The 13521-nt window shown below is 41.5% G+C and overlaps 1 protein-coding gene across 1 annotated transcript; it reads left to right on the top strand.

Moving 5' to 3' along the window:
- The first annotated feature begins 10418 nt into the window (after positions 1–10418).
- On the top strand, positions 10419–12485 carry LOC134220760 (uncharacterized). Its single transcript, XM_062699866.1, has 2 exons — positions 10419–11215; positions 11286–12485. Exons 1-2 carry the CDS (start codon positions 10572–10574, stop codon positions 11488–11490), a joined length of 849 nt encoding a protein of 282 aa, XP_062555850.1. The 5' UTR covers positions 10419–10571; the 3' UTR covers positions 11491–12485.
- Positions 12486–13521: the final 1036 nt, after the last annotated feature.

The raw sequence follows: 13521 nt of genomic DNA, 5'->3' as shown, positions 1-13521 counted from the left end.
AATAACTCAGAAACATAATACCACAAGAATACGTACTGCTGATTTGCTTTCTGGGGCAGGCCAAAAGTCACAAGCCACAGACCATTGATAGCGGAACGAAGGTTTTCCATACCAATGACAGAACGTAAGAAGTTCAATTTCCAGATCTACGCGTGTGCGTGCATAATGATACTTGTTACCGCGCCCACTGTGCAGCAGTTGCAAGAAGACAATGAGTGACCAACTGACCGATCCCTCGCGTCCTAACTGACGTTCAACAGCACTAATCGGTACCAACGCACACAGTCGTACGAATAGGAGTCGTGTAGATGATAGATTTGAATAGGAACAATAAGGTTTGACTTGAGTAAATGAACTATTCTAGAGGTACACAAAGGCACTAAAAAAATCTCCGATGGTAGCTGATCAATAGTATTCATAATCAGTTAAACTAAGCAGGGTAAGAAGGGTCTTTTAAATGGGTATGATGGTTACTTCCAGACCTTTTGTTCGTTTATCGAACTGTTAGATACCATTGCATTATGCACTCTGCTAGCTCGAATAGGGATGCTTATGCAAGAATTTAATCAATAAATTTCTCTGACTAATTGTAGAACATCACAAAAGTTAAAAGGAAGGAGAAGGAGTCAAGTGAAAATTAGAGAAGTATACAGAAATGTAAGGTGAAATATTATGAAAACAAATTTAAAACTAATAGTCGATATATTTCAGCTTAGAAGCTGTACAGTAAAGCAACTTCTGGACTGTGTCACTCATACTCCACGAAATTCCCAACAATACTCTTTACATCGTATGTTCAGCACTCTTCGTAGATCAAGGCAAGGACGTAGCCAGAGGAGGGCGTGAAAAAATTGAACGGGTGCTGGAATAAATTCCCTTAAACATGTGCACTTTACGATCCAGTCATATTGAGAAATAGTTCAAGATTCCCAAAAACTTATTAGAGTATCCAGGATCCATAATATACAAGAGTTCAAAACAACTCGAAACATTTCGGGCTTAAAAATTCTCCTTGAAATCCTTCTAGGAGCTCGCCTGGAAACTTCTTAATTCCTACGGAAAGTTATCCACAAATTCCGCTGAAAATCATTTGAAAATATTTCTCATGTAATTGTAATTCCTCCTTATCTAGAAACCCTTACTAAATTTTTTTAGGGAATTCATGAGTAAATTCCTTGAAGATTTCTTTTCTTTTCTCCAAGTTTTACTTCTGGACATTTCTTCGGCTATTTTTCCAGAAAAATCTCCGGCATTTCCTTCAGGAATGCATTCCAGAGTTCCTTCAAGAATACATATTGAACTTCCTCCCATTTCGCTCCTTAATTTCACTTGTGAATCTATAAGAAATGCCTTCGAAAAATCGTATAGGATCTCCGGAAATTCCTATAGGAACTCTTCCTTTAATTCCTCCGGGATAACTTCCATGAATTTTTCCGGGAATACCTCCATAAATTATATAGCGAAATCCTCTAGGATTTCAGCCTGGAATTCTTTTCGCAATTACTTCAGAATATCCTTCAAGAATTCCTCTAGAAATTTCGTCAGGAATTTCTCCAGGAATTCGTCCAAGTATTTCCCCGGAAATTCTTCCAGGTATTTTTACGGGAATTCCTTCAGGTACTTCTCCAGGAATTTCTGCGGGAATTTCTTTCCGAACTTCACTCGGAATTTTCTCCACAATTTCATTTGAAAGTTCCTCCAGGATATCTTCCAAGAGTTCTTCCAGGAATTTCTTCAGAACAAACCCCCGGGAATTCATCCGGGAATTTCTTCAGCAATTCATCTGGGAATACTTTCAGGATTTCATCTGGGATTAATTCCTCCTGGTATTTTTCATTAATTCATTAATGCATTAATTCCTCCTGGTATTTTTCCGGGAATGCCTTCAGATATTTCTCCAGTTCCTCTAGGAATCCCTCCAGGAACAGGGAATTCCTGGAGGATATTTGGCAGGAATTTCACGGGAAATGGGACTTAGGAAGTTCCTCCAGAAACTCCGGGTATTCCACCGGCTATTTCTCTGAAATTTCCTCCATAATTCCACTAGTAGGTCCCCTAGGAATTCATTCAGGCATTCTTTCAGGAATTCATTTAGGCTTTCTTTAGGTATTTATCTACAAATTCCTCCAGAAGTTCCTCGGAGAATTTCTCTGGGACTTCCTCCGGGAGGTCCTTTAAGAATTCTTACGGAAGTTCGTTTGGGAGTTCATCCAGGAGTGCTTATGAGAGTTCCTCCAGGATTTCCCGTGGAAATTCTTCCTCAATTCTTCCTTCAAGAAATTCCTCCAGAAGTTCCACCGACGGTTCCTCCGAGAATTCATCTGATATTTTCTCCGGAAATTCATCCAGAAATTCCTCCGGAAATTCCTCTGGGAGTTCCTCCGGGAGTTTTTCCTCAGAAGAATACCCGGAGGAACTACCGGTGAAACTCCCGCAGAATTCCCTGAGGGGCTCCCGTAGGAACTGACGATAGAACTACCTGAATAATTTTCGGAGGAAATCCTGGAGGAATTCTTGGAGGAAATCTCGGAGGAATTTTCGGAGGAACTCATGGAAGATCTCCCAGTGGAAGTCTTGAAGTTTCCACCGGATGTCTTTCAAGATTTCTTTGGGAATTAATCTAGAAATTCCTCTGAAAATTCTATTGTTGGTTTCTTTTCGGTATAATATCTGTATACATTTTTAATGGAATTCCTGGAGAAATTCTTCGAAACTTCCAAGGAAATTTTTTTTGTAATTTACATAAGAAATTAGAAGATTTTTCGCGAAATTTTCAGGAATGTTGTTCGCAATTCTGCGGAATTTTCACGGAATATTATTAGGAATTCCACGATGCAGTTTTTTAGAAATTTTTATAAGAAACAGCACGAAAAAATTATCTGAAGAATTCCCTGGAGAACCTATAAACGAGTAAGTGGAGGATTTCTTGGAGTAAATAATAGTGAAATTTTCTACTCAATTCCCGGCGAAATTTATGGTGGAATTCCTGAAGACATTGCCGAAGAAGTGGCTGGAGGCAATTGTCTAAGGAATTCCTGGAGGATGCTTGCATATTGTTTTTTCTACCTATTTTATGCTAAATATTATTTTAGAGAGGATTTGCTTAGAAATTCAGATGTATGATTCTAGTTTTCTAAAACTTATAGGAGCCCGGGTAGAAGAAAATAGCAAAATAATATCAAATTTTACTATTAATATATGAATAACTGAATAGCAAAATCTGATATTAGTTTGTTTGACATAGTTGCTAAAATAGCAAAAATAATAACAGACATTGCTCTAGCAAATAACTTATAAATAACTCATGTTGCTATTATAATAACAAACCAACAGCAAAATATTTGAAGAAAAGAAAATATCAAAATCAGTTATTATTGATATGTTGAAAAAGCAAATGATAAATAAATAATTTTACTATTATAACAACATTTGTTGTTGGAATGCTATTTTATGTTATTTATAAATAACATAGCAATAACTAAATCTGATATCATAGCAAAATTTGTTATTATTATGTTATTTGTTTGTTATTCACCTCTACCCGGGAGAATGCAGGATTTTTATAATAATTGTTATAATCGATTTTATATTCTTTCTGAATACTAAGTTCGTTGATAATTTTCTCACCTTATTTAAAAATATTTGGTGAGCAATAAATCATGCATTTTTAAATCAATTTTTGTTTTAATCATTATTGTTGTTAAATAAACGCACAACGCGTATGTTGCATTGTGGGCGTGAATGCGTCACGTTCATTGGCGTTGCGTTTTAGAACAAAACGCTGACTTCAATGCCCAGCGCAACGCGCTATTGTGATCCAGCCTTCACTGTTGGTTGTGGATTTGTTTTCAAAGTTTTTGGAACTTAGAAGGAAACAGTGCCAAGCACTAATATTCATGTGTTTTTATAAAACTATTATAAAACTACGATTCAGAAGACCCAAAAAAACCACCACCTCCCTAGTAACCTTTTTGTTTTATGATGGTTTTATAACGCTCATGAAAAGTAGATTATGGTTTTCAAGAGCGTTATAAAACTTAAGTTAAGTTACTCCTATTTGAAAAAAGTTACTAGAATTTGTCAGTCGTCATCGGGCAGCGTTGTCGGTAAGACGCGCACCCCAAAACGCCCCCGTTTGGGCTGCACCTCAGGCGACTGACAAGGGCTTGGTGGAGTCGCTGGGAATCGAACCCATGACCGTTCGCTTATAAGGCGAACGTGTAGCCAACTACGCTCCGGGGGCCCGCTACGGAACGTTCTTCAATGGCCCTCTGCTTACTTTTCAACTTCTATACGATTTCATACTTCTCGCTCGCTTCCCATAACTTTCAATTCAGTGCTTCATCGTGCTTTGTAAAAATGCTCCCTTGCGCTTTGAGCTTTTAGATAGTTCGATCTCACCGATAAAAGCCAATGAAAATCAATCAATAAGTGTACAACAGAACAAATTATCTTTCAGCTACCACACTTCAGTGACCGGCATGATTCCAAGCACAAAAATTGTTGCATACAATTGGTCATTACATCAAAACTTTCAACTTGATGATCCCATCTTCAATATTCCTCATATTAATTGGAAACGGTTTGTTCTTTAAAATCCTGCAGTCTTGACAACACAAACTAGCAGACCATCTCCCCGAACTGAATAATACTCATCTTGATTAGATGTTCACAGGAGCATATCAAATATACAGTCAACAGATTCCATCATTCAGTGGGCCCTGCTAACCTTCCACAAGAAGAAGTTCTACAAGGGCAAGTAGGCTCCGCCAAAGCGACCGTGTGCCGCTCAATGCTCACAAGCCCAAGTCCTGGTGTTAGGTGGGACGCTAAACAGTCCTGACACAACGGCCCTCCGACGAGACAGGAGGTTTGCGCAGGCCCAATAAGCCGCCTTTAAAACAAACTATTACGAACGACATAGAAGATAATACGACTCGATATAATCGGCAACGACCTAGGCGACGAATAAAGGATCACGATTGAAAGTTTGGAACATGGAACTGCAAGTCGCTAGGCTTTGCAGGTTGCGACAGGATAATCTACGATGAATTACATCCCCGCAACTTCAACGTCGTAGCGCTGCAGGAAATCTGCTGGACAGGACAGAAAGTGTTGAAAAGCGGGCATCGAGCGGCTATCCAAAGCTGTGGCACTACCAACGAGCTAGGAACCGGCTTCATAGTGCTGGGAAAGATGCGCCAACGTGTGATGGGTGGCAGCCAATCAACGCAAGGATGTGCAAGCTGAGGATAAAAATGCCGATTCTTCAACTATAGCATCATCAACGTGCACAGCCCACACGAAGGGAGACCCGACCACGAGAAAGAAGCGTTCTATGCGTAGCTGGAGCAGATATACGATGGATGCCCACTGTGGGACGTCAAAATCGTCATCGGTGACATGAACGCTCAGGTAGGAAGAGAAGAAATGTATAGACCGGTCATCGGACCGGATAGTCTGCATACCGTATCAAACGACAACGGCCAACGATGCATAAATTTTGCAGCCTCCAGCGAAATGGTAGCACTTTCTTCCCCCGCAAGAATATCCACAAGGCCACATGGAAATCACCTAATCAAATAACGGAAAACCAAATCGACCACGTTCTAATCGACGGTAAATTATTCTCTGACGTCACGAACGTCCGCACTTACCGCAGTGCGAATATTGAATCCGACCACTACCTCGTTGCAGTATGCCTGCACTCAAAACTCTCGACGGTGTACAGCACGCGTCGAAGTCGAACACCGCGGCTTAACATTGGGCAGCTACAAGACGGTAGACTAGCCCAAGGATACGCGCAGCAGCAGGAAGTGGCAGCAAGGTGCAGTTTATCTTGAAGATGACTGGAGAGATATTCGATCCGCCATTGGTAGCACCGCAACCGTTGCACTCGGCACGGTGCCCCCGGATCAGAGAAGAAACAACTGGTATGACGACGAATGCGAACAGTTAGTGGAAGAGAAGAATACAGCATTGGCGAGATTGCTGCAACACCACGCGAGGGCGAACGAGGCACAATAGAAACGGGCGCGGAACAGACAAAACTCGATTTGATGGAAGGGTGCGTGTGTCCCATTTACAAAAAAGGCGATAAGATGGATGGTAGCAACTAACGCGCAATCACATTGCTGAATGACAAGGTACTCTTCCAAATTTTATGCCGCCGACTAACACCAATCGCAAGAGAGTTCGTGGAGCAGTACCGGGCGGGACTTGTTGGTGAACGCTCTACCACAGACCAGGTGTTCGCCGTACGTCAGGTATTGCAGAAATCGCAAATACAACGTGCCCACACATCATCTATTCATCGACTCAGTGGCGTAGCCAGAAAATTGGTGGGGGGGGGGGGTTTCTGAGTTTCAGGGGCATTTTCGAATACCTTCGAAACGTGCAGAGTGGTAAGATTTTCACGAAGTCCGTTCAGCTATTTGGTTTCGTCGACGACATTGATATTATGGCAAGGCCCTCCTTAGCCGTGTGGTAAGACGCGCGGCTACAAAACAGGACCATGCTGAGGGTGGCTGGGTTCGATTCCCGGTGCCGGTCTAGGCAATTTTCGGATGGGAAATCGTCTCGACTTCCCTGAGCATAAAAGTATCATCGTGTTAGCCTCATGATATACGAATGCAAAATGGTAACTTGGCTTAGAAACCTCGCAGTTAATAACTGTGGAAGTGCTTAATGAACACTAAGCTGCGGGGCGGCTCTGTCCCAGTGTGGGAATGTAATGCCAATAAGAAGAAGAAGATGAAGAAGATTGATATTATGGCACGTAACTTTGAGAAGATGGAGAAAGCCTACATCAGACTGAAAAAAGAAGCTAAATGGATTAGACTAGTCATCAACACGTCGAAAACGAAATTCATGATAGAGGCTCAAGAGAGGACTATACAAACTTATATCGGTGACGAAATCGAGGAAGTTGAAAAATTCGTGTACTCAAACTCACTGGTGACCTCCGATGACGATACCCGCAGAGGAATTCGGACTCGGAGAACCATCCTGTAAGGAAATCGTACGTTCTTTGGACTCCACAAAACGCTCCGATTGAATAGAGTTCGCCGCCGTACCAAACTGACTATGTACAAAACGCTCATTAGACCGGTTGTTCTCTACTGACACGAGACCTGGACGATGCTCGTGGAGGACCAACGCGCACTTGGAGTTTTCAAAGGAAAGTACTGCGTATAATCTAGGGCAGGGTGCAAATGGCGGGCGGTACGTCTTCTTATTGGCATGACATCCCCACACTGGGACAGAGCCGCCTCGCAGCTTAGTGTTCATTAAGCACTTGCACAGTTATTAACTGCGAGGTTTCTAAGCCAGGTTACCATTTTTGCATTCGTATATCATGAGGCTAACATGTTGATACTTTTATGCCCAGGGAAGTCGAGACAATTTCCAATCCGAAAATTGCCTAGACCGGCACCGGGAATCGAACCCAGCCACCCTCAGCATGGTCTTGCTTTGTAGCCACGCGTCTTACCGCACGCCTAAGGAGGGCCTTGCCATAATATCAATGTCGTCGACGAAAAACAAATAGCTGAACGGACTTCGTGAAAATCGTACCACGGTACGCGGACGGTACGTGGAGGAGGCGAATGAACCACGAGTTGCATCAGGTTTTGGGAGAACCATCCATCGTTCACACCGCGAAAATCGGTAGACTGCGATGGTCCGGACGCATAGCCAGAATGTCGGACAGTAATTCGGTGAAAATGATAAAAATGGGAACGACCCGACGAGCGAGCAAGGTCCCAGTCAACACAAAATCGTATATGATGCAACATAAGATGCTAAAGTGGAGGCGATATACGTACATATTGTATGGGGAAGTACCTATATGGCCACCACTTTAGCATCTTATGTGACATCATATACGATCTTGTATTGACTGGGGTGGATCGATCAAGTGGATGACGGTTTGCGGACCCAGACTGCGTGGTTGGCGACATTCAGCCATGGACCGAGTTGAATGGAGAAGACTTTTATGCACTGCACAGGCAGCTCCGGCCTTAGTCTGAGCAAATAAATAATTAATCAACCCGTATCAGAACTCCGACGAACTGTGGAGGCGGGTAAATGCAATTAGCGGCAAATCGAGTGCTGTTCGCATCCACGTCGCAACCTTAAATCTCCGACCCCGCGCAGGTTGCCAACACTCTCGGTAGCCACTCTGGTAGCCACTTTTCAGTACCCGGCTGAATTTCAAAGTGGCCGAATAGCGCAACTGGCAGAACGCCTTTTAGCTGGTAGCTCTTAGGGAACAACGTACCTAGCGTCGGCGAATCACAATTGTTGTATGGAAAATGCATGACCGAAGAGGTAGTACCGCTAGGGCGTTTTGCCTCACCAAATGTTAGTTGTTTCATCAAAATGTGGAAAATTTCGGTTTTCCTACCTTCCTATCGATTATTTTGACACTTTTTTCGCCAAACCTACATAATTTTATGTCTCTATTTTATGAATAATAAAATCATCTGTATCTCGGTAACGGATTGACGTACAAATAAGGTTAATACATCAAAACAAGGGTAATTCACTGTACTTTAAGGAAAAAATATTGATACAAATAATTTCTTCTTGTTTCTAGTGAAAATTCGCACCTTCTTCTTTATTCCTCTCATCAAAAGTTGCACACCTCCGGAGTCAACTTCCTTGGCACATTTGTTCCACATTTTGGTCATCTAAGTCGCGTCCCGAGCTGTTTTTCCACTTTTTCCACTTTTCTTAAGCTTCCACTTCATTACTGCCCAAAATGTATCTATGGGCCAGAGCTGTGGGCAGTTGCGTGGATTTATGTTTTTATCGATGAAATCTTCGTTATTATCGCGGTACCATTGGATGACTTCCCGGCTGTAGTGGCAACTCGCCAAATCTGGCCAAAACTTCACGGGACCTTTATGGGCTTTATGGAAGGTCGTCCGCGGTTTTTGAGACATTCCTCCTTGTACATCTTCGAGTCCATCGTCTTATTCGTCACAAACACTTAGGTCTTTTCCCCAGAGTTGCATATCCCTTGCCACAATCATCCGTTTTTTTTTTGCAAGTTTGTCCAAAAAGCAAACTTAAACTTCGCAGGAACTACTCCTCATGCCGTCACCATGTAGAATTTTTGGATAAGAAGCTGTCCGAAATCCATTTTGCCGTAGGTTCCATCGTCGATGACAGGATTATCAACGTGGGTGTGCAGACTTTTTTCTCTCCTTTCGGCTTCCATCTGGAATAATTTTTGACACGCTGCACGAAACTTCGTGAAATTTATACCACAGCAAGTGGGTGCCTAGGTAGACAAACCGCTGTAAAAGAATTCTTGCAGCGGTCACTTTCCGTGCCGCTGCAAAACAATAAATGATTCCGGATTCTAAATGGACATAGCTTTATGAGAGAATACCCAAAAGGCTTTTTGCTCCGGGGGACGTTTTGGGGCCTTTTTACCTACAAAAGTAAGCTTATGAAAAAATAGAAACAACCGATTAAACAGTAAATCGGCTATTGTCTGCTAACATTATAATCCCTTTCTTGTTACAAAAACAACAATCTGGCTAGCAACCAACCTCCATCCATGATCTAAAAATTCTACGATCCAGAAATACATATGTCTACATTCTTCAATATAGGTTTGCTCAACAGTAATAGAATATGTCCTACTTGCCCCTTTTAAAGGGGAAAGTGGGTCCTACAAGTAAATTTATTTATGTCTCTACATATCACCAACTTTTATAATTGAACAAATGTCTTCCATACTACCGTGACCTGCCCTAATTCCGCGCATTGCCTAATACATATTATGTTTGAACATTTCACCAAATAATGTGATGTCCATGATAGCCAGGTTCTGATTTTTTATGAAAACCACAGTATTAGGCGATGCGCGGAATTAGGGCAGGTCACGGTATACACATGGTACAAACGCCTCACAAAGTGTACAACAACGGAAGCATATAAAGATGTATCCGTCGTTGTTGTTCTGAAATACCCTGTTTTCTCAGTATGCGATAACAATTTTGCTGAACTTGCGTTGTTTTAGGTCTCACTTGCTCCGGGGTACTTCATATAGTCCTACTTGTTTTTTTTATATAATTCATAAATTTATTCCAAATGACAGTCAATATATTTGTATGTATAATCTTTGAGCCAAACTTTCGTAATGATCAAATTTTACAACATAAACAGTTTTGTATCATTGGCAAAATCATTCAGTTATGACTATCATGGGTTAATTTCGCTGAATGCATTATCACATCAGATTTAAAACGGTACACCAGGTTGTCCAAAATATATGACTCATTATCATAGCTAACTGATTTGCTTCTAGTAGCGCCATGCTTAAATATACTCTGCCCTAGGCTCATTCGTACTGGCAAGAGGGCCATACGCTCGAAAGTGATAATTACAAAAATAAACAGAAATCAACGCTTATTTTAGTGGAAAACCAATAAAGCAAAAGTTTGTTGCTCTGAATTGCTGTGAACCGAATCAATTTTAGTTTTAGATTGAACCTGGATGCCGAATAATTCACACGCTTCACGTGTGAATGCTGAATACACGTCAATACTTATAAAATGTACCAACGATTTGTGCTAATCCTGATTACGATCATAAACTCATCGAGTGCAAGATCCAGTGAAGAAAGCCGTCACTTCGCGCCATTGCTTCTATTCCCACGGGCATCACCCACCCGTTATCAATTTATCAGCGGAATCGGAATTCCTCTCGGAACGCCTGAATCCATTATCAGCGGATGGGTTATGAAGGCTCAGTATTTTCTGCCGGCCTCAATCGATGATCTGAAACCAACCTACCTAGAAGGATGGAACGACAGTCGAAGATCCTTTGAAAAGCGGGAAGCTACAAACGTCACACCACTGGAGCACTACGAAACCTACCAAGCCGATGACGTCAAGATTGAAACGGAACCTTTGGCGGAAGAAGATGACGATCAATTCGAGGATGCCGATGACGATTATCAATCCAAATTGGAGGAAGACTCTATCCAGCAGTCTTCAAACTTAGGCGAAGATTTCGAAAATGAAGGATATAATACGGAGCAGTCACGCTGGACAACATACAAAGCATTGGAACAGATCGGAGCCATCTACGGCGCTGGTGGGCGGGAATGTGTATTGCGGAGCATCTGCGAGGCAGCTAGTGCCGAGTTCACCCACACCGGTGGAGTATTTGCTGAGCTGCTGCACATTATATTTACGTGAGTATTACTGCACATTTTTATGAAACAGCTTCAACCAAATACATCCCTACACCATGAACAAATATAGGCCATCGACCACAACGGAGGTTCTATCAGATCACAACGACAACGAGTACTACCGGGCGGAGCTGATCGGGAAGGATGGAGCTCCCTGCCATTTGGTGTTCCCAGAGTGTAGGTTTTCCATACTTGACATATTCACCGGCGTTCACGACACGAAAACGAATTCGTTAACGGTTAAGCATGACAAGTTGATGCTGAGGCCCTTGTGAAATTTTGTGTATTTTCAAAATTGTACAGACAATACGAATAAACTACCAACATCATTATCGTACACTAAATTAATGATTTTGTGTGTGTTACTTCTACGTGAAGTTAAACGATTTACAATGATATGGAAATGCTAATATCATCTTCCAAACTTAGACGTACATGTTCATGATAGAATTAGAGGCGAAAGTATAGAATTGATAGTTCCGTTAGGATAGAGCACATCATATTAGAAATTTGGAGACTGTACTCGTCGATAGAAAATCCTTCCGCACGCGATAACATATGAGCAAGTCAAACCACCTTCCTTTTGCCAGTGGAGATATATCAGCCTCCACACTGATATTCTTCCCTCCCCTTCATACGGGAGCTTGGCAGAAGAAAGGTCGTGTGATATGTGCCATCACAAATATTGCCCTCTGCTTGCTTTCAAATCGACTTCTATAAAAACATTCTTCATGCCTGCCGTATCCTAACGGAACTATCAATTCTATACTTTCGCCTCTAATTCTATCATGAACATGAACATCTAAGTTTGGAAGATGATATTAGCATTTCCATATCATCATTATCGTATCCACAAACTTCTTACAGTTGAGAGATAGTCCAGTCAGAGTAAATCTTTGATTAGGTAATAACGAATTGTCGCCCTATCTAGGGCTTCCATTTTCGGGAAGGAAATGAAATTTCCCGGAATTCCAGATTCCCGGGATATGTTTACAGGTTTTGAGTCTTGTTAGATTCAGTGAAGGTACTAATTCATTATATTTCTACTAATATTTGCTGTTCGTTCTCTTAATAAAACTTTGTTTTTTAAATTGATGGAGGAAATGTCCTCTTCCAATAAACAAACCAAAATCCTTTTCATTTCCCTATATCCACATAATGATAATAAATGAAGTTATGCATAAGTAGAGTTGCTACTGAATTGTGCGAAGCAATCCTAAACCGTTTAGAAAGAGCCGGAATAAAGCAATAGTGTCTTTGAGAACGCAGATGCTTGTGCAGAGCGACATGTTTCAAATGTCACAGATTTTTGAGTACCTACTACAGGGATTAGGAATACGACATACTTCAGAAGGCGATAAGGGGCCTAAGAAAAATCTCGTCAGGACACTGCAGGCCTTATGCTTGAACAAGATCTAGAATCTGCAAAATTAAGATGAAATCTCTAAATTCTCTGGTGCAAAGGATATAAAGGTTTTGGACATGGGCGGCAAACTTGCTCAGAAACTTCTACAATTCTATGTTTATTCTATGCCATATCCACTGAAAGAAGGTTCTTACTTTCAATCTCAGCAATTATATGCTGTGAAAGTCATGTTTCGTATTTTTCTGCAGACAGAGGGTTAATTCGTCGGTACACCCAGGTTTTTTTTACACGGTTTGGTTTTCGTCGTTTAAGACCTTCAGCGTCAACAAAACAATGAGTTAACCCCACGAAAAAATTCACAAAAAATCAAAGAAAATTCATGGGGTATTTAAAAAGCTGCAAAAGTTTAGGTTAACCAAGAAATTAACGAATTCCAACCGCGTAAAAAAGATTTCTTTTGTATTAGACGTATTCACGTTTCGAAAAATATCTGCGTTTCAACGAGTCAGCTCATAATCGCTTTTGCATGACGAGATATGCTTGTCATCCAATTTTCAGTTCAATTTTGTACGGCAGCGGTTCGGTACCTTCGAAATTTTGCATTATTTGCATTATTTGCATTAATTGAGGTAGTACTACCTCTGGTAGTACGGGGCTCCTGAATCACTTGAAAAGAGGTTTCCGAGCCTCTTGAAAGGAGTATTACAAGCTTCTTGCCTCTTGTAAAGAGTCTTACGAGCCTCTAGAAAGGTGGCTTTTGAGCCTCTCAATAGGAGGATTACGAGCCTCTAGGAAGGAGGATTATGAACCTCTTGAAAGGAGGCTTTCGAGATTCTTGAAAGTAGACTTCCAAGCTTCCTTGAAAGTAGACTTCCGAGGCTTACGAGCCTCTTGAATTGCGGCTTTCAATCCACAAGGTCACTCCTGACGGAATCCAAGT

This window comes from Armigeres subalbatus, chromosome 3 (genome assembly GCF_024139115.2).
Source record: "Armigeres subalbatus isolate Guangzhou_Male chromosome 3, GZ_Asu_2, whole genome shotgun sequence".
In the NCBI taxonomy this organism is placed as follows: domain Eukaryota; kingdom Metazoa; phylum Arthropoda; class Insecta; order Diptera; family Culicidae; genus Armigeres; species Armigeres subalbatus.
The sequence above is the reverse complement of the archived record's forward strand: the minus strand, read 5'-3'. Positions and strand labels throughout refer to the sequence as shown.